This window comes from Oncorhynchus nerka, linkage group LG27, assembly GCF_034236695.1.
Source record: "Oncorhynchus nerka isolate Pitt River linkage group LG27, Oner_Uvic_2.0, whole genome shotgun sequence".
In the NCBI taxonomy this organism is placed as follows: Eukaryota; Metazoa; Chordata; class Actinopteri; order Salmoniformes; family Salmonidae; genus Oncorhynchus; species Oncorhynchus nerka.
The window spans coordinates 33382459-33403253 of record NC_088422.1 but is presented as its reverse complement, the minus strand read 5'-3'; the positions used below and the strand labels follow the sequence as shown (position 1 = coordinate 33403253).

Below are 20795 nucleotides of genomic sequence, written 5' to 3'. Positions count from 1 at the left end.
AGCTCGTCTCTCAATTAAAATAAATGTGTCAATACTTTGGCCCTTGATAACCAGCGCACTTCTGCATGTTGTAAAAGCGTTACATGGTCGCTGCCCATATCATTGCGTAGTGCAGAAAATACACTAGAGTTCAGGGGCCTTGCTTTAACAAAGTTAACCATTTTCACTGTCCAAAATGTCTTTCAAGCTGTCAGGCATTCCTTTGGCAGTAAGAGCCTCTTGGTGGATGCTGCAGTGTACCCAAGTGGCATCGGGAGCAACTGCTTGCACGTGCGTTACCACTTCACGATGTCTCCCTGTCATGGCTTTTGCACCATCAGTACAGATACCAACACATCTTGACCACCAAAGTCCATTTGATGTCACACAGCGGTCCAGTACTTTAAAAATATCCTCTCATGCTGTCCTGGTTTCCAGTGGATTGCAGAAAATTAGGTCTTCCTTAATAGACCCCCCATAAACGTAATGGACATATACCAGGAGCTGTGCCAGGCCCTCCACGTCATTTGACTCATCCAGCTGTAACGCATAGAATTAACTGGCTTGTATGCGAAGCAGTAATTTCAAAACATCTCCTGCCATGTCACTGATGGGTGAAACAGTGTTGTTTGATGAAGGCATTATCTGTATAGTTTTTTGGGCCTTTTCCCCCAGCATTGTCCCAGCCATATCCATAGCAGCAGGAAGAATTAAGTCCACCACAATAGTATGGGGCTTGCCTGTTCTAGCCACTTGGTAGCTCACCATATAAGATGCGTCTAGCCCCTTCTTATTAATGGTATCTATTGCTTTTATGCATGTCTTACTACTTGAATGTCGTCTTTATTCTCGCTGGCTTATTTTTCAAATGGTCACGTTTCTAAATGTCTGCGCAAGAGTGCAGGTTTCCCGCTAGAGAGTAACGGTTAATGTGATTGGATGTTAATTACTCAACTAGGCTACCTGTATTTGACATTGTGTTGTTATTTCGCTGAACACTAGATGGTTTAATTTGATTTTTGGCAGTGAAATGAGGCTACTCAGGCGAGAATAAAACCTCACCCAAATGTATAGCCCTGTTGAAAAATATAAATGCACTGATACTGTATGTTGGCTGGGAATTGCCATGGACCTCACGATACGATATTATTGCCATACTTAGGTGCCGATATGTATTGCGATTCAAATCAAACTTTATTTGTCACATGGGCCGAATACAACAAGACCTTACTGTGAAATGCTACGTACAAGCCCTTAACCAACAGTGCAGATTCTCACGATTCTATATGTATTGCGATTCAATACTGCAATTGTATTGCAATTTGATGTTCCAAACACATTGCTTACTATATTTCTGCTGCAGACAGACGAGAAAGCACGAGAAAATTAGTTTTGATCAGTCATGGAAATAAGTGCTGAAAACATTGGCTCACTATTTAAAAAGATGGAGAAAAAGCTAGTACAGCCGACTAGTGCTAGCTAACGCAACCTAGCACATCATAAGTATTTTTTTTTACAGAGCAATACTTGGGAGTCAAAGTATCAATATAATATCGTCCAAAATAATATTGCGATATGCAACTGTGGACTGAGGCTTGCTACCATTGACTGAATGATGTTTTCCTCTGACCCAGGGCTGGAGAGGAAGCTAAAGGCTGGAGAGGAGAAGCTTGATCAGCTCGCAAATGACAAGGCCAAGCTCCAAAGTGACATCTCAGACATGATGAAGTCATCAGGCGACAGTTCAGCACAGCTTACCAAAATGAATGAAGACCTCACTCAGAAAGAAAGGTACACAATGAAATGAAATGTCACGAACAAAGGTGTTCTCAAACGTATGCAAATAGATTGGCTTACTTTCACCGTCGACAATCAGGTTAACCGCTAGTGACAATATTTAATGAGCGTGTGACAACGATGCACAAAAGCGTCGAACACGCGCTGAGTATACAAAACTTTAAGAGCACCTGTACTTTCCATGACAAACTGACCAGGTGATTCCAAGTGAAAGCTATGATCCCTTATTGATGTTACTTGTTATATCCACTTCAATCAGTGTAGATGAAGGGGTGGAGACAGGTTAAATAAGGATTTTTATGCTTTGAGACAATTGATTGTATGACCCTGCTGGTCATCTATGAGCGTTTGAACATCTTGGCCATGTTCTGTTATAATCTCCACCCGGCACAACCAGAAGAGGATTGGCCACCCCTCAGAGCCTGGTTCCTCTAGGTTTCTTCCTAGGTTCCTGCCTTTCATGGGAGTTTTTCCTAGCCACTGTGCGTCTACATTTGCATTGCTTGCTGTTTGGGGTTTTAGGCTGGGATTCTGTACAGCACTTTGTGACATCGGCTGATGTAAAAAGGGCTTTATAAATACATTTGATTGATTGATATATGTTCTGTTCAGAGGGTGAATGGGCAAGCTTAAATATTGAAGTGTCTTTGAACAGGGTATGGTAGTAGGCGTCATGCACAATGGTTTGTGTCAAGAACTGCAATGCTACTGGGTTTTTAACGCTTTTCAGTTTCCAGTGTGGGGTGGGGTAGTGCAACTCAATATTAGTAAGGTGTTCTTAATGTTTGGTATACTCAGTGTATAATCACTTATTTCTTGGCTGAACTTGTCATGATCCTGTAGTTTTCATGGGTTGTTATTATTATCCTTAAAACAGGTTTGACCTTTCCATCAACCTGGTTTTCAGTTCATCAGTTTCAGTCCAAAAACATTTGAATCTGCCCCCTACAATGAATCCCTGGTTTGTTTGAATGCCACCTGTCTCACTTGGCCAGAGAGTCACCTCCCCTTCCCCCCTACCCCTTACCTAGGAAGCTGGAAGAGTTACAGACTCAACTTGCAGAGGAGAAGGAGCAGAGAGCACGTTCTGAGGAGCAACAACAGCAGGAAGTGGCCCAGAAGGAGCAGGAGCATCAGGGTCAGCTAAGCAACCTGCAGGAGAAGATCACACAACTGGTGAGTGACAACCCAGTGAAGGCTTTGAGATGTTGATGGTCAGGATAAAGTAGATGATTAGATGTTTGTTGTAAAACAGCATACATTTTTCTTCTCAGGAATAACTTTTTACTGTCTCTACCATGAACACTGAATACCTCACTCTACCACTTTCCCCATTTCAAACAGCAAATTATTGATGTTAGCTACTCTTGCCCTCTATGTTGTGTGTAGGAGAAAAGTTTGCTCCAGGGTGAGGCCCAGGCCAAGGAGCTGCAGACCTCCCAGCAGCAAGCCCTGTCTCAGGCCTCAGAGCACCATGCCAAGCAGCTCAAGGAGCTGCAGGGTCAGGCTGACCAGACCAAGCAGGAGCTGAGTGTCTCCAGGGAGAAGGCCCAGGAGTTGGAGAGGCTGGTGGCTGAGCTGCAGCCTTACAAGGAGAAAGCCCAGGTGAGCACCCACCGTATCATTATCAGGACCACCATGTTTTAAGTTCTCAGGAGGTGCTGCCTTTTGGTACAAATATCTACCCGAATGACAACTTTGACTGCTTTGTAGTTATGTTGCTTTAGGTTGACTGATGTTTTTTGCAAGACATTTTTTCAAGTATGTTCCCATCCACTTTCTATGAGAGGTTGGTAAGCGCTTTATGTTACGGTACAGGAATGACTTGGTTATTATTGTGTAATTGACCATTTTACCATGTAGTTTCCAAGTAAATAAAAGTGATCTATGGTCAGGATGGATGTGCACTTGATAATAATTAGACCACCTCACTTCTAATTAGGGCTGGGCGATATGACCTAAAACTCATATCTCAATTTTTTTTTCAAACTTATCGGCGATTCATGATATATAAGCTTTGTTGTACAATTAAAGGTAAAAAAACACAGTCAGAAATAATCTAATGAATTCAGAGCTTTTGAAATTATACCTAGGCTGAATATATTCCTTCCATAACCATAAGACCCACTAATAATGTATTGATTTGATCAAAATAGCTGTACCTGCTTTTTTTTGCAATAATCACTGATCTGGCTTTCAAGTCTGTCTATAAAAATGCCCATTTTGTAACAAATTTAACCAGAACCATGCATAATCCATTATTCACTAATAATGTAGCAGGCATTATAGCAAATTATAAACTGGGTGGTTCAAGCCCTGAATGCTGATTGGCCGAAAGCCGTGGTATATCAGATCGTATACCATGGGTGTGACAAAACATTGCTCTAAATACATTGGTAACCAGCTTATAATAGCAATAAGGCACATCGGGGGTTTGTGATATATGGCCAAAATACCATGGCTTAGGGCTGTTTCCTAGCACTCCGCGTTGCGTTGTGCATAAGAACAGCCCTTAGCTGTGGTATATTGGCCATATACCACACCCCCTCAGGCCTTACTACTTAATTAACACAGGTTTCATAAACAATCTCTCAAGCACAAGCCCACGTGCTAGTGAGTAGCCAGCTAGTATTTATATTTTGAAATTTAGCCAACTTGGCTCTAGGTATAATTTCACAAGCTCTGAATTCCGCTAACAAGGCAAAACGGTTGAACTGTTATGAACACAACCTTCTGTCTGTCTCCAACTGTTTGAACAGCATGCTAGCCTGTCCACTTTGTTCAGATGTTGAAATCAAGTGGTCTACCTTATTTCTCAGAATGAGAACGAGTTGCCAATTCCATATATAATTGTTTTATGCTTATTGCACATTTATAAAATACAGACTAAACAGCTAGTATAACAATCTTGATTTGACTAAAATGCGGCTAGCGATACGTGGTAACGTAATGCGCGCACAACAAACCTGAGAATTCATTTTCCAGAATGAATGTTCATTGGTACATCTGTTTTAGTAGTGTCTGCTCTGCTCGAAATTTGAAGAGTTGAGACAGTGTATGGTTCCAAAGGTTAACTTCTCTATTACAGTAAAATAATGTCTCAATGTGTTTTGGTGTTGGTGACCGATTTCTGTTGGACCAAACCTCAAATGCAAATAGCCAGTTGAAACTGTTTGTCAGAGAGGAAGAAGTGATCTCTCATATTTGTTGTGAGTGGTAGGAGGAGGGGCTTGGAAGAAAGTGGTGAAGCAAGAGGTTTCACTCGCAAAAATATATACAAAATAAGTCCAATGCGTTTTCTATGCACTTATTTTGAACCTAAGCTTGTCGCCTGCATTCCCGCCTTTGGGACAACGGCTCCCGTTGTTAGGGCGAGGACATGAGCATCTCGCCATTATATGCAAACCTCTGGTATAAATGGGAAGGTGCACAGCACAGAAGGAGCGAATGAGACCAGACGAAAAAGACCATATGAGAACAAGCAGATAGAAATGCTCATAAAAACAAAAAATACAAAAGAAATGTGATTCTGCGTTACTGGCATTTGGAATATCGTGCAAAAACATACATTCAAATGAATCTAATTCATTAAATATATCGCCCAGCCATATTTCTATTGTCTGGGTAGTTATCTTACTGTAAGAAGTAGGTGACGTCCGTTTTGTGAAGGGTTCAGACTGTTATGCCATAATTATTCTACCACAGTGACCTCATTCTTTGATTTCACTAACACAAATATATTTTTTCAACTCACTAAGCCTATTCCTAAGGCTATGAGATTCATGTTAGCATTTTATCTGCTCATATTATAGTTTTTTGTTCACTGTGTTTATTCAAGTCCATTGCACTATGTAGAATTAACAGCTAAGGATGATCGTCTTATATGCACCATCTTCATTTGACCATTGACAGTGTGGCTATGTTGTGGTGTGGTTTTTAGGGCCTACTTAAAAAGCAGGGGCACATCTTGGGGATAAACCAAAAAAAACTGATACTCACAGTCTTGATGAGTTAGTGTACGGTTTCTGTCTGTGCTCACCAATTATAACACCTTTTGAAAAAGGGTTATATGCTTGTCAAAATCTTCTTCTGAATGGAAAGTACACAATTACGCAGACACTCTCATCCTCACCTAATACACTGCACACCGATTGAAAACCTGAAGCTATGATTAGAGCACACTTACAAGACAAACACACATACATAGGCATGCATAAGCACTCCATTGGCGTGCCCCTGTTTTCAATGTTTTCATTGTGGTGTCAGCTACTGTTTCTTTTCTCCCAATAGTTTTTTATGCTTGCACCAGCTTAACCTTTCCAGTTGCATTTTATTACTTCTTGACTTATTTTGTAACTTTTCCCTTTATATGCCCCTTTTTTCTTTCAACTTCATTCCCTCAGTTTCTTTCTGCTGAGCTCGACTCCTCCATGCAGCATGTTGAGCGATTGTCCACAGACCTGGAGAAGCAAATCTCAGCACTGGAACACATGTCTAAGGAGAGTTCAGATCTCAGAGCTCATAAGGAAAATCTTGAGAAGCAACTCTTCGAACTCCAGGCCAAGCTCTCTGCCTTGGAAGCTAGTCACAATGAGCTCTCGGTTAAGACTAAAGAACTGCTGACTCTGAGGGACAAGCTTACAAAAGAGCAGGAGGAACTTTTGACCACAAATCAGCAGCTGGATGGAGAGAAGGCCTCACTATTCAGAGAGATTGAGAAGCTCAGAGTTGCTGTTGACGGGGCACAGGCCAAAAACGAATCCCTCAGTCAATCTGAAATGGAGCATCAGTCCCAAATTGAGGAGCTACAAAAGACAAATGCAGAGAAGCAGGAGGTCCTCTTAAAGTACAAACAGGAGATCCAGCAGCAGGAAACTAAGAGGAATCAGCTAGCAGAAATCTATGAGAAGACCTGTGAGGAAAGGAATGGGCTCCAGGAAGAGCTCAAGCAAAGCAGGGAGAAGTTGATCTCTGAGATGGATAGCCTCGTGTTAGAGAGGGATGCAGCAAGAAATGCTAAGAAATCCCTTGATGCAAAGAATACAGAGTTGCAGACAAGGTGTCAGTCGTTGAGCTTGGAAAAAGTAGATCTCTGTGTGAAAAACACTCAGTTGGAGGCCCAGAAGGAGACCCTGGCCAGAGGTAAAGAGGAGATGTCTGCTCAAATTAATGCTGCTATATCTGACAAAGAGGCCCTCCAAGCCATGAATACGGAGCTTCAGAATCAGCTGAATATCACCAAGAAGGATCTTGAGAAGTCTGTCCGTGACAACGGCGAGCTCCAGGCTTCCAAAATGAGCCTGGCCAAGATGCTGGACGAGTCCAAGACCAGCAGTGAGGTTACAGACTCCGAGAGGCTTCACCTCATGCAGGAGAAAGAGGACCTGCTTGCTACCCAGCGAAAGGTGCGTTCTGAGAAGGATGAACTTTTCAAGGAGATAGAAGAGTTGAAGGAGAAGCTCCGACTTTCTACACAGGAAGCGGCTACCTCAAAGGAGAAAGTCAAAGAGGTGTTGTCATCTTTTGCCAAGGAGAAGAAAGCTCTGTGTCTCCAGAATGAAGAGACAGAGAAGGCAGTACACTCCGTACGGAAAGAGAAGCTGGCCATGGAATCAATACTGGAACAGCAGAAGATGGAGAGTGACCGTTTGGTACATGAAAATGAAGAGCTTAAAGAAAAGCACACAAAGGAGATCTCTGAAAAAGTTACTCTAACAAAAGAGCGCGACAAGATAGCAGGTGAGATCCGCAGTATGAAAGACCAGCTGGACAGCTCCTCCAAGGCCATTGATGACCTGAAGCAAGCCAATTACAACCTTACGTCCTTGCTAGAGGAATCCAAACAGAAGATCCAAAAGGTGGAGGTTGAGCGAGCTTCCTTGAAAAACAAAAAGTCTGATCTACAGGCACAGCTGCAGAAGCTTTGCTCTGAGAGGGAGGCCCTTGAAAAAAGCACAACTGAACTTGCAGAAGAGCATCATAAACTAAAAGGCAACTCTGAGCAGGTGCATTTGGAACTCATCCAGCAGAGGGACACCCTAAGAAAAGAGCGGGATCTCCTGCACTCCCAGCAGGCAGAGCTTAATAAGAGCCTACATATCCTGCAGAAGGACAAAGATGATCTGCTTCTGCAGGTCCAGGAGTTAAAGGGTCAGACAGACTCACTTTCAAAGGAAAAAAGGATTATTGAATCGCAGCAGCAGACTGAAGCCACTGAGCGAAGTAAACTGTCCTCTGCAAAGGATGACCTCTCCAGAGAGCGAGATAACTTACAGAGTCAGTTGTCCACTCTGACACAGAAAAACACTTCCCTCCTGCAGGCTGAATCTATCCTGAAGGCAGAGATTGCCTCTGTTAGTGTTGAAAGAGACACAATGGCCTCTGAGAAAAATGGTTTGTGTTGTGATTTAAAGCAACTTAAGATGACTCACACTGGATTGTTAGGTGAGCAACATGGTCTGCTTGAGGAGAATGCCCAGATGCAAGCCAAAGTGCAGGACCTCACTCAGAAATCTGTCACTAGAGACAAGGCCATTGATGAGTTGTCTGCCAGCCTTAAGGACATTGGAGAGGAGAGAAAAGCCTTGGCTAGGGAGGTTGAGAACTTGAAGGCACAGCTGAAGCAGAGAGACCAGGAAAAGGATGGCTTGGCTGAAGACCAAGAGTGCCTGTTTACCAAACTGGAGGAGCTTGGCAAAGAAGTCTCCTCCTTGGCTAAGGAGAAGGTAGACCTCCTAGCTATACAGTCCAGGCTGGAGAAAAACCTTTCCTCCCTCCACAGCAGCCAAAAGAGTGGTGATGAGGAACGCTCAAGGCTCCTGGAGGAAGTGGAGAAGCTGCGAGCTGCCCACACACAGCTTGATGCAGATGCCCAGACCCTACGTGCTGAGAAGGCAGGGATAGAGGGACAGCACAAAGTCTCTGTGGAGGAGGCATCTGTGTCTGCCAAGGCCCGGGAAGAAATTGGCACCAAGCTGGAAGAGCTGAAGGTCGAGAAGGATGCCTTGCTCAAGGAGAGGGACGAAGCCACCCAGCAAGTCACCCAGCTTGAAGCTCAACTCAAAAACATTCTTTCCAAGCAGCTTGAGGTACTCCACTACTAACAAATCCTGTATCTAACCCTCATGTTGAGATGGCTGTGGTCATGTTTCACCCTCACTGCATGCTAGTCTGGTCACCTTTTCTATTTATCTCACTTTTTGTTTCATCTCCTTTACTAACTGCGCTAACTTTATTCTAGTCTCCTGCAAAAAGTTTATATATGAAATATATTCCTGTGGGCTTAGAACGTTGTTTGAGAAGTTAGGGTCTGTTCCTTGGTTGGGGCAGATGGTTACATCTCATCTCCCTTAGAATTTGGTTTTAAGAGTCATGTCCACAACCATGGTCTCTGTTGTCTAATTGAGATGTCAAGCAATATGTTAGGGCCAAAATACATTACTGCAAGTATCCGTTCTCAGGTCACAGGATGTAATTAGTTTCTTTTTCTCTACTCCTAATTTTTCATTTTAGCCTTTAGGTCCTTCACCAACACTGTAGTCAAAACTAGTTGCCTGTTACCTGACTGTAGTAGTAGATGTGGGTATTGCAATGATTCCTGAGGATTACATCAATTGCATAGTAATTTCGGAAACACAATCATCGTAACCCACTAAAGCTTCAAAATCAAGTTTGGATGACTGACGTGCAATGCATGCAAATGAATTCTGCACGATATGAGAAAATGTAAATAGTGATCCCTCTGCGTTGATTTGGGCTTTGTAAAAATAAGTATCCATCAAATGATGATAAATCTCAGGACATAGGGGTTTGCTGTTCACGTCAACCAACACCAATCCAAGTAAGTTGCAGTTATTTCATCATATATGTCTGGTTGACATGCCCCCCTCTCCCTCACTACCTAGGCAGCAGAGTCCTCAGGGAAGAATGCTGAGGCCATGGAGCGGCTGACACAAGAGAAGGGCCTTCTGGAGCAGGAGAAGAGTGAGGCCCAGTCTCTGCTGGAGGAGTTCAGGAGTGCCAAGCAGGAGATGACCAGTCAGGTGAGTCAGGGATCAAATCAAATCAAATGTTATTTGTCACATACACATGTTTAGCAGATGTTAATGCGAGTGTAGCGAAATGCTTGTGCTTCTAGTTCCGACAATGCAGTAATAACCAACAAGCAATCCAACCAACAATTCCAAAACTACTGTCCTATACACAGTGTAAGGGGATAAAGAATATGTACATAAAGATATATGAGTGAGTGATGGTACAGAGCGGCATAGGCAAGATACAGTAGATGGTATCGAGTACATTATATACATATGAGATGAGTATGTAAACAAAGTGGCATAGTTAAAGTGGCTAGTGATACATGTATTACATAAGGATGCAGTAGATGATATAGAGTACAGTATATACGTATACATATGAGATGAATAATGTAGGGTATGTAACATTATATTAGGTAGCATTGTTTAAAGTGGCTAGTGATATATTTTACATTTCCCATCAATTCCCATTATTAAAGTGGCTGGAGTTGAGTCAGTGTCAGTGTGTTGGCAGCAGCCACTCAATGTTAGTGGTGGCTGTTCAACAGTCTGATGGCCTTGAGATAGATAAGGAGTATGCAATGCCTCAGATGGGGTGTAATGTAGCGTTTGAACAGCATGTATTTTCAGTAAGGTATGTTGAAAAGGTTGACATTTTGTGGGTATGGAATGATTTGTCACTGTCATAAAGGGTCCTCACTAAGGACTCTGGAAGGGGCTCCTTAGGGTTAACATGGAATCAAATAAACAAAATGAACTTAATGATCCTCTTTGAACAACTGAACCAATTTGACATTTCTGGCTGTTGTGTGTTAACTTACCAGAAGTTGGGTGTGTGGGGTGTCATAGTTGCAAACCACTTTCACAAGTTAGTCTTCACAACATAATACAGTGTTACACGTAAACAGAAATTCAGCCACAGATGCTGACATGTTCACACTTACCAAGATCACATGACCATTCCTGTGTGTGTCTGACATGGAGGGAGGGAAAGTAGCCAAACCGACGAGCGCAAGTTACACAAACTTGTTGCTACGATGGGTTATCTATCATCTCATCTGGTATTGTCAGTCTTGACTGCGTCAGTCTAGTCGGCAAAGTTAGCTAGCTAGCTTGCAAGGCTAATTGAGGCTACTCTGCTGTGCTCCCCATCCTTGTCTACAACAACATTCATATTAAACAACAGCCTACCTGTTGGTTGATCATTGTAGCCTATTCCTTCTCAGTTAGCCAACTTAAATCTGTAATTATAATACCAGTTTGCATTAATTAGAAATCTCCCACTTCAATTGCTACACATGAACCTTTGACTGTAGTGCTTCTTTGATTGACCAACAATAACAAGCATCAATGTATTATATACATATATATATATATATATATATATATATATACATTAGAAGTTCTTTATGTTTTGTGTGTGTTATTTCTCAGCTGGATGCATTGAAGCAACAGAATTCTAAATACCAAGAGGAGCTCAACCTCCAGCTCTGCTCAGAGAACCAGAAAATCAGCAGCCTGTGCCAGGAAATGTGAGTATATTTTGTGTGTGTGAGGGGGGAGTGGAGTAATATGAACGTTGCAAACGTTATACACACACACACACACACACATTGCTCTAAAGTCTTCAGACTTATAAGAGTCAGACATTCTGTCTTCATACTCAACCTCAAGGCCTAAATATCTGAGAGAATTGTTTTTACTGAACTACGGCACAGTGCAATTCTCATAAAAATGAGTCACTTCATCACTATTCGCTACTGTGTACATATCTTATGGTGCAGTTGACACCAACGTTCATGCCTTGAATGAATTTGGCCATGAATAATGAAGCAACATTAAAGTTACAATTGTTTTGCTGTTTGTTGTTGAACAAGCGAAGGGGCCTGTATCCTGCCAGGTGATAGGTAGACAGTGCGGTGAATGATATCTGGCATGCAAATCCTAGCAGCTACCAGTTGTAGAAAGTGATTTCCTCATACCTTTCCTTGTACCTATTTCCCTCTCACCCCCTTACCAGTTGTCTGTATATTCCTGTACTCATGTAGCTATGTATTTATAATATTGTGTGTGTTGTTTAGTGAGGAGCTGAAGCAAGTTGCCTCTGTGAAGTCCCAGTCCCTGGTGGCCTTACAGGAGGAGAACAACAAGCTGACTAAGGAGGTTGGCAGCAGCAAGAAGGAGACCAGTGGCCAGCAGAAGGTACCACCACTGGACTACTGATCTATTCCCTCAAACTGCCACAACTATTTTAAGAATGTAACACATAGCCTACATTGAATCACTACACCTGTCCAACCAAGTAATTTAATTCCATAATGTTTTTCTTTTAAGCTGGAAACGCAGCAGTCCAAGCTCAATAAACAGTTGCAAGATATGAAGCAGAGGTGAGAAACTGTTTCATTTCTATCCAAATCAAGAGTACAAGAAAATATAATTTTGACATTTCTAGCCAGATGGCATTGGAGACAGTTCTGCAATTAACCTCTCTGGGATATGTGGGACGGTAGCGTACCACCTCGCCAACAGACAGTGAAATTGCATGGCGCCAAATTCAAAACAACAGAAATCCCATAATTAAAATTCCTCATTTTAAAGATAAACTTCTTGTAAATCCAGTTACAGTGTCCGATTTCAAATAGGCTTTACGGCGAAAGCACACCAAACGATTGTTAGGTCAGCACCTAGTCAAAGAAAACTATAGACATTTTCCAGCCAAGGAGAGGGCTCACAAAAATCGAAATGGCAATTAAATGAATCACTAACCTTTGATCTTCATCAGATGGCACTCACAGGACTTCATGTTACACAATAAATGTGTGTTTTATTCGATAAAGTTAATCTTTATGTCCAAAAACCTCATTTTGAAATTGGTGTGTTATGATCAGAAATGCATTGTCTCAAACAAACATCCGGTGAAAGTGCAGAGAGCCACATCAAATTACAGAAATACTCATAATAAACATTGATAAAAGATACAAGTGTTATGCATGGAAATATAGATAAACCTCTCCTTAATGCAAACGCTGTGTCAGATTTCAGAAAGACTTTACGGCGAAAGCACACCTTGCGATTATGTTAGGTCAGCGCTAGTCACAGAAAAACATCCAGCCATTTTCCAAAGAAGGAGAGTTGTCAGAAATAGCGTTATAAATATTCACTTACCTTTGATGATCTTGATCGGAATGCACTCCCAGGAATCCCAGTTCCACAATAAATGTTTGTTTTGTTTGATAAAGTTTATGTCCAAATACCTCCTTTTTGTTTTGAGCGTTTAGCCCAGTAATCCAAATGCATAATGCGTGATCACTTGTTCAGACGAAATGTCAAAAAAGTTATATTACAGTTCGTAGAAACATGTCAAACGATGTATAGAATCAATCTTTAGGATGTTTTTATCATAAATCTTCAATAATGTTCCAACCGAAGAATTCCTGTCTTTAGAAATGCAATGGAATGCAGCTACCTCTGACGGGCTCGCGCATGATCAGCTCATGGCCTTCTGCCAGACCTCTGGTTGAAACAGCTCTCATTCTCTCCTCACAATAGAAGTCTCAAACAATGTTCTAAAGACTGTTGACATCTAGTGGAAGCCTTAGGAAGTGCAATATTACCCCATAGACACTGTATATTCGCTAGGCAATGACTTGAAAAACTACAAACCTCAGATTTCCCACTTCCTGGTTGGATTGTTTCTCAGGTTTTTGCCTGCCATATGAGTTATGTTATACTCAGACATCATTCAAACAGTTTTAGAAACTTCAGAGTGTTTTCTATCCAAATCTACTAATTATATGCATATTCTAGCTTTTGGCCCTGAGTAGCAGGCAGTTTTACTCTGGGCACCTTTTTATCCAAGCTACTCAATACTGCCCCCCAGTCCCAAAGAAGTTAAGCATGGATGCTGGCATCAATTTGCTCTTCGCCAACGTGGCATGTCTTGCTTGTGCTCTGTCCTACATTCTCTGTTTGATTACATTCTCTTCTTTTGTCTTTCAAAGCTTGCCCAATAATACCTTCAGGTACTTCCATGCTTTTTTAAATTGTTACCTAACGTGTCATACTGTTAGCTTAGGAAGGTAAGAAGAGGTCAATGCTTTTCAATGAGTAATCCCTCTTAATTCACTTGCTTTTTGTCATCTCATTTTTATTTGTCCTTATTTGTAATTAAACTGTAGACTCGGAAGTTCGCGTGCCGTAGATTATAAAATGATAATGCAAAATTTCCTCACCCCACCTGTTTTTTCCAATGGAAAACGCATGCTTGATTACACCATTGACATTTCAATCTCTGTTTGTTTTTAAACAGAGATCCATCACGTCTGTCCAATACCATGCCTGCTTTATCCACAGGAGGCTGCTGAGGGTAGAACGGCTCATAATAATGGCCGGAACAAAGCCACATTTATCTGATTTATTATAGGCCCACAGTCTCTTTTCTTTCTTTGTTCTCTGTCTTGATGTCATGCCTTTGTTTCCCTTTGAGCAGACATCATCTTTGCATTCCATGCTTCTGAATTAGATTCACAGGCACACTTCTATGTACAATTGAAGTCGGAAGTTGACATACACTTTGGTTGGAGTCATTAACTTGTTTTTCAACCACTCCACAGATTTCTTGTTAGTAAACTATAGTTTTGGCAAGTTGGTTAGGACATCTACTTTGTGCAAGTTTACATACACTGTGCCTTTAAACAGCTTGGGAAATTCCAGAAATTTTCATGGAAAATGATCATTTGAGTCATGGCTTTGTATTTCAAGGCCTACCTTCACTCAGTGCCTCTTTGCTTGACATCAGGGAAAATCAAAAGAAATCAGGCAAGAAAATAAATTGTGACCTCCACAAGTCTGGTTCAGAATTTCTGAAAAGTTCACCTGTACAAACAATAGTAGCAAGTATAAACACCATGGAACCACGGCCAACAAACCTGAGATGAACTCAGAAAAGTTCAATCCCAGAACCAGCTCTGTCTGGAGGAAACGGGTACAAACGTATCTATATCCACAGTAAAACGAGTCCTATATCGAAAAGGCCGCTCAGCAAGGAAGAAGCCACTGCAAAACCCCACTTATTGTGGGAAAAGGTTAGAAATGTCCTGAAATCTTTGACCAGTCAGGAAGTTAAAAATGGACAATTTAAGGGCAAGAAGGTATTGTCACAAAGCCCTGACCTCAATCCCATAGAAAATGTGTGGGCAGAACTGAAAAGTGTGTGAGAGCAAGGAGGCCAACAAACCTGACCCAGCTCTGGGAATGTGATGAAAGAAATAAAAGCTGAAATTAATAATTCTCTCTACTATTATTCTGACATTTCACATTCTTAAAATATGTGATGATCCTAACTGGCCTAAGACGGGGCATTTTTACTAGGATTAAATGTCAGGAATTGTGAAAAACTGAGTTTAAATGTATTTGGCTTAGGTGTATGTAAACTTCCGACTTCAACTGTAAATAACGTAGTCAAAAGTTTAGTATTTGGTCCCATCTTCCTAGTATGCAAAGACTACATCAAGCTTGTGACTCTACAAACTTGCTGAGTGCATTTGCAGAAAGTTTTGGTTGTTTCAGATTATTTTGTGCCCAACAAAAATGAATGGTAAATAATGTATGGTGTCATTTTGGAGTCACTTTTATTGTAAATTAAAATAGAATGTTTCTAAATAAGTCTCTATTTAATGTGGATGCTACCATGATTAGGGATAATCCTGAATGAATAGTGAATAATAATGAGTGAGAGTTTGTGTGTCAAAGATCATACCCCCAAGACATGCCAACCTCCCCTGTTATTGTTAATAGTGAGAGGTTTATCAAGGGTGTCAACCATTTCAGACCACACTATATACTGTGTATAAAACTGGATCTTTACCAAACTTAAACTACCGGCCACAGTTCATTGCAGGTAAAAGTCACATTATGTTGGCTGCTGGTGGTATTCCATTATACATTAGATTTAACCCAGATTATGCATGGTCAATGCTCCACTAGTCCTTGTTGGAATGGTTAAACTCTATTCATAATAATTGTGTGTTGTCCTTGACAGAGAGACCGCCTTGAAGAAACAGTTAGACGAGGAGAAAGCCTCCCTCCATAAAAGCAGTGCCTTGATCTCCGAGAAGGATCAGGAGCTGGAGAACCTAAAGAGTGAGGTAAGAATTGGCGCTCTTCCCTATTTCTAGACATTTTAATTCCCTAACCTCATGGCAGGCTTCTTGGCACTATTTCTAGGCCAAAAAGCATTGGGGTAGTCTAATTAGATCTGGAGTAGTAATGAGTTCTCTTTTCAGGATAATTTTTTTTTCAGCATTTGTATACTATATTCATTGTATAATGTACACTACCGTTCAAAAGTGTGGGGTCCCTAAGAAATATCCTTGTATTTCAAGAAAAGCACTTCTTTTTTTTGTCCATTTTAAAATAACATCAAGTTGATCAGAAATATAGTGAAGACATTGTTAATGTTGTAAATTACTATTGTAGCTGGAAACAGCAGATTTTTAAAAATGGAATATCTATATAGGCGTACAGAGGCACATTATCAGCAACCATCACTCCTGTGTTCCAATGGCACATTGTGTTAGCTAATCCAAGTGTATCATTTTATAAGGCTAATTGATCATTAGAAAACCCTTTTGCAATTATGTTAGCACAGCTGAAAACTGTTGTTCTGATTTAAACAAACAATAAAGCTGGCCTTCTTTAAACTAGTTGAGTATCTGGAGCATCAGCATTTGTAGGTTCGATTACAGGCTCAAAATTGCCAGAAACAAAGTACTTTCTTCTGAAACTCGTTAGTCTATTCTTGTTCTGAGAAATGAAGGCTATTCCATGCGAAAAATTGCCAAGAAACTGAAGATCTCGTACAACGCTGTATACTACTCCCTTCACAGAACAGCGCAAACTGGCTCTAACCAGAATAGAAAGAGGAGTGGGAGGCCCCAGTGCACAACTGTGCAAGAGGACAAGTATATTAGTGTCTACTTTGAGAAACAGACGCCTCACAAGTCCTCAACTGGCAGCTTCATTAAATAGTACCCGCAAAACACCAGTCTCAACGTCAACGGTGAAGAGGTGACTCCAGGATGCTGGCCTTCTAGGCAGAGTTCCTCTGTCCAGTGTCTGAGTTCTTTTGCCCATCTTAATCTTTTCTTTTTATTGGCCAGTCTGAGATACTGTATTTTCTTTGCAACTCTGTGCATGGAATAGCCTTCATTTCTCAGAACAAGAATAGACTGAGTTTCAGAAGAAAGTTCTTTGCTTCTGGCCATTTTGAGCCTGTAACAAATGTTGATGCTCCAGATACACAACTGGTCTAAAGAAGGCCAGTTTTATTGCAGTTTTCAACAGTGCTAACATAATTGCAAAAGGGTTTTCTAATGATCAATTAGCCTTTTAAAATGATACACCTGGATTAGCTAACACAACATGTCATTGGAACACAGGAGTGATGGTTGCTGATAATGGGCACCTGAACGCATATGTAGATATTCCATTTTAAAAAATCTGCCATTTCCAGCTACAGTAGTCATTTACAACATTAACAATGTCTACACTGTATTTCTGATCAATTTGATGTTATTTTGATGGACAAAAAAAATGCGCTTTTCTTTAAAAAACAAGGACACTTCTAAGTGACCCCAAACTTTTGAAAGGTAGTGTGTATGACATAATAGTGTATTTTTCCCTCTGAGCAGTTTTCAGTGCTGCGAGGGGAGAGCGCCACAGCGAAGACACTGAAGTCTACTGTCCAGTCTCTGGAGAAAGACAAGTCGCGGCTGCAGGAGCGTGTTCAGAGCCTGGAGAAGAGCCTTGCAGGAGGACAGGACACTCTTACCAGCAGCTCTGGTATGACTGGGCAGTCAAAGCTTAACTCTACAGATTGAGCCTCACTGTCACTGAATGCTTATACATGTTTTCCCTTCAGGTGATGCAGCTCTGAACCAATTAAAGGAGGACAAGGAGACTTCAGAGAGCCAGGTATGCATGACTTATTATGGCCCAATTTAGCAAAAATTGGTATATAAAACACAACTTGGGTATTCATTCAGTTGCTTTTTTACCAATATGTATATTTTTGGATGATTTGTGCATTCACATAGTTTCCATACTATTGCCATATGTCATGCACTGGATGTTTTGCGTACTATGATCAGGTCAACTTTCATATTGGCAGTGTTATGGTAATTACATTTAAAGCAATCACATTTTGCTCAAACTCTGCTGAAACTGATGTCCATGTCTGCCAAGTCCATGGCTGGCAATATAGGCTTAATTTAAATTCGCTGTAGAACCTCTGACGATTGATTTGTTATGTGAAATGAAACCTTATTTTTGGGCCTCACAAACCTCTAAACAGTTTAACACAAAACGATCATGTGCACAAAACTTTCTTAACGTGTAGATTAAAATGGACTCTGGTACGCTCTAATGTGTGTGTATAGGTCACTGGGAGTAAATGGATACCGGACTGCACTCTAGTCAAAGAAGCCCAGTCTAGGAGTTTAATGATGAAGCAGAGTATACATGTGATATTTACTCAAAAACGCATTAAATATCCCTGCAAATGAAAACGGTCTGATCGCCACAAAAGCCAACAAAACTGAGAAATAAATTCAGTTTTTAAACTAACAATTGGTTGCCATGGTGAATAATCCAATAATAATTGATAGGACACATGAAATGAAACCTCAGTTTACCGGAGTCTCTAAATTGAAATACTGGCAGATCAATAAATGTCTTTGTAGATCTAATAACATTTTGAGGATTCTAAATTCAAATCTAATGGGCTTTTATACAGCCGCCCCATCTTCCTTTCTATGAAAGCAGGTCTGCGCCGTCTAACATAGTGGGAAGCTCCACCAATCGGGCTACAGGATGCGGTATATTTGAACCTTGACCGGATCCTTCCATCTGCACCTGGTATCATCTTCACTAACCGTCCGATGGGCCACAAAGCTCGTGGTAGCTGAGGATCCACTATCATGGCCACTTGTCCAACCTTCAAGTCTGGAGTGTCAATCTGTCACTTCTGCCTCTGCTGAAGACTTGGCAAATAGTTCCGCATTATTTGGGTCCAGAAGTGGCCCACCAGGACCTAACTATGCTTCCAACAGTGTCATCCAAGAAGGTCTCTGTCTGCATATACGGCATGTGGGAGCAAAGCATCATGCCGTTCCATCGTTCAGATTACATTTGACTGGATCGAGGGTTCTACGTCTGCTGAAACAGCCAAGGGTCTTGGAGCTCAGAATGCATTACACCTCTGTAAGGAACATCAGGAGGACATCTTCATGTTGTGACTTGTCTTCAACTGCTACACGAAGAGCATACTACACATACCTTATTTCCCTCTCCCAGGCGCCTCTGAAATGCAGTGCATTCGGGGGGTTGAACCGAAAGGTGACCTTCTGTTCAGCCAGCTGTTCCTGGAGTGCAGGCCCGAGGGCCATGAAGGCCTCTTGCAGCTCTCTGTCCGCCCCTCAGAAATTGGTCCCATTGTCCGACAGGATCTCAAAGGGTTATTCTCGTTGGGAAATGAAGCTGCGGAGCGCCATCAGGAAGGTATCTGCATCCGTTTTGGTCAGAACATTGAGGCCGGTGCATTGAGTGGTGAGACGGGTTAGCTCAGCCAGAGTTTTCCCCCTCGTAATGTCGTCTGCTGGGTTGTTAGGGAGTGGAGATATGTCGACACCGCTATCAGTGAGATCTTGAATCTCAGCAATTCTGGTGCCGACAAACACTTTATGACACGATTCCGATTGAAGCCAGTTCAGGAAGGTTGTTGAATCTGACCACAGGGTGGTCCTGCGGACCTCCAAAGTAACCTCAGTTTTGCAGAAGATGAGCTAGTGTTGGGCTCCAGTTGGCAGTACTGAGCTCCAGGCGGGGTATTGAGACATGGCGCTTGGGTGCCACTCGAGATCTTGCCGCGTGGAATGAGACCTGTACTTGTCGTTGGTCATCCTCAGTGTGGAGGTAGGCCACAGAGCCGTAGCTCTCTCTGAAGCATCGCAGAAGATGTGGATGTCGGTGGTCACTGTGGCACTGTCTATGTTTGGAGGGAAATAACACCTAGGGATGAAAACCTCTGACAGGGTTAGAAGTTTGCGCTCCCACTCCTTCCACTGGTCTAGTAGGTGTGCCGGTAAGAGGGGTTGTCCCATACCGTCTCCTTCGTCCAGAGCTCCTGTTCCAGGATCTTTGCTCTCGTCTTGAAGTGGATGATATATCCCATGGGGCCATACTGGCTGGCAAGAGTATGGTAGATGATCCTCATGGTGAGCGTCGGCTCCACCACAGGGCGTTACTTGTACCACAATGTGTCTGTAGGGCAGTGCCAGCGGAGTCCTAATGTGGTCGCTTCAAGAGCTTGATCACATAGCCTGCAGTTTTTAGCTTCTGAACTTCTTGGCAGTAGCTCTTCGCCTGCTCTGGGTTCTTGGCTAAATTCTGCTCTGTGCTCTTCAGATGAGCCAAGACTGCCTCCTTGAGTGCTTTCAAGTGTGGAGAGTCCTTAACTCGGAGTAGCGGAGTGGTGTCAGTCTCAAGGGTGCGGAAAGCCTCATGATTTTGCTTGGACCGGGTCAAGGCCATCTTTACATTGTGGTAAGGCAGAGTATCAATCTGCAACAGCTTCTCCACATGGAGGAAAAGGCCATCTGAACGATAGTGTAAGTGAACAGGCACTGTTGTCCCTTGCCGGAATTGGACGGGAAGTTGGAAGTGCCCAAACAAGTCTTGTATTGACTGCAACAGGTCCACATTGATGGCTCATGCGCACCATTTCCATCAGTGTTAGCAAGTGAGGGTGATCTGAACCGATCAGGACCAGGGGACTGGCCTTGGTGAAGGTCTTGAAGGGAAGACCTCAGAGGTGTTGGTAATGCTTACTGCAAAGCCTCCACTGGGTAGCAGTACTCTGCGAAGCCTAGGTCATCAGCAGTGAAGGGTTTGGTGATACTGAACTGCTTGGATGGGTTGCACACT

General features: G+C 42.1%; 1 protein-coding gene across 8 annotated transcripts in view; it reads left to right on the top strand.

Annotated features, from left to right (window-relative positions):
- Positions 1-20795, top strand: part of LOC115111626 (CAP-Gly domain-containing linker protein 1-like) — a 51207-nt gene that overhangs the window by 23838 nt on the left and 6574 nt on the right. For 6 of the 8 annotated variants that reach the window (XM_065011568.1, XM_065011569.1, XM_065011570.1 and 3 more), the window contains 11 exons: positions 1614-1770; positions 2808-2952; positions 3166-3381; positions 6180-8864; positions 9681-9818; positions 11247-11344; positions 11894-12014; positions 12147-12199; positions 15853-15958; positions 17504-17654; positions 17734-17786. In XM_065011568.1, coding sequence (XP_064867640.1) covers positions 1614-1770; positions 2808-2952; positions 3166-3381; positions 6180-8864; positions 9681-9818; positions 11247-11344; positions 11894-12014; positions 12147-12199; positions 15853-15958; positions 17504-17654; positions 17734-17786 — 3923 coding nt within the window. Of the gene's footprint in view, positions 1-1613; positions 1771-2807; positions 2953-3165; positions 3382-6179; positions 8865-9680; positions 9819-11246; positions 11345-11893; positions 12015-12146; positions 12200-13813; positions 13944-15852; positions 15959-17503; positions 17655-17733; positions 17787-20795 lie in introns of those variants that run through there. The other 2 variants (XM_065011573.1, XM_065011572.1) reach the window with 2 other exon arrangements.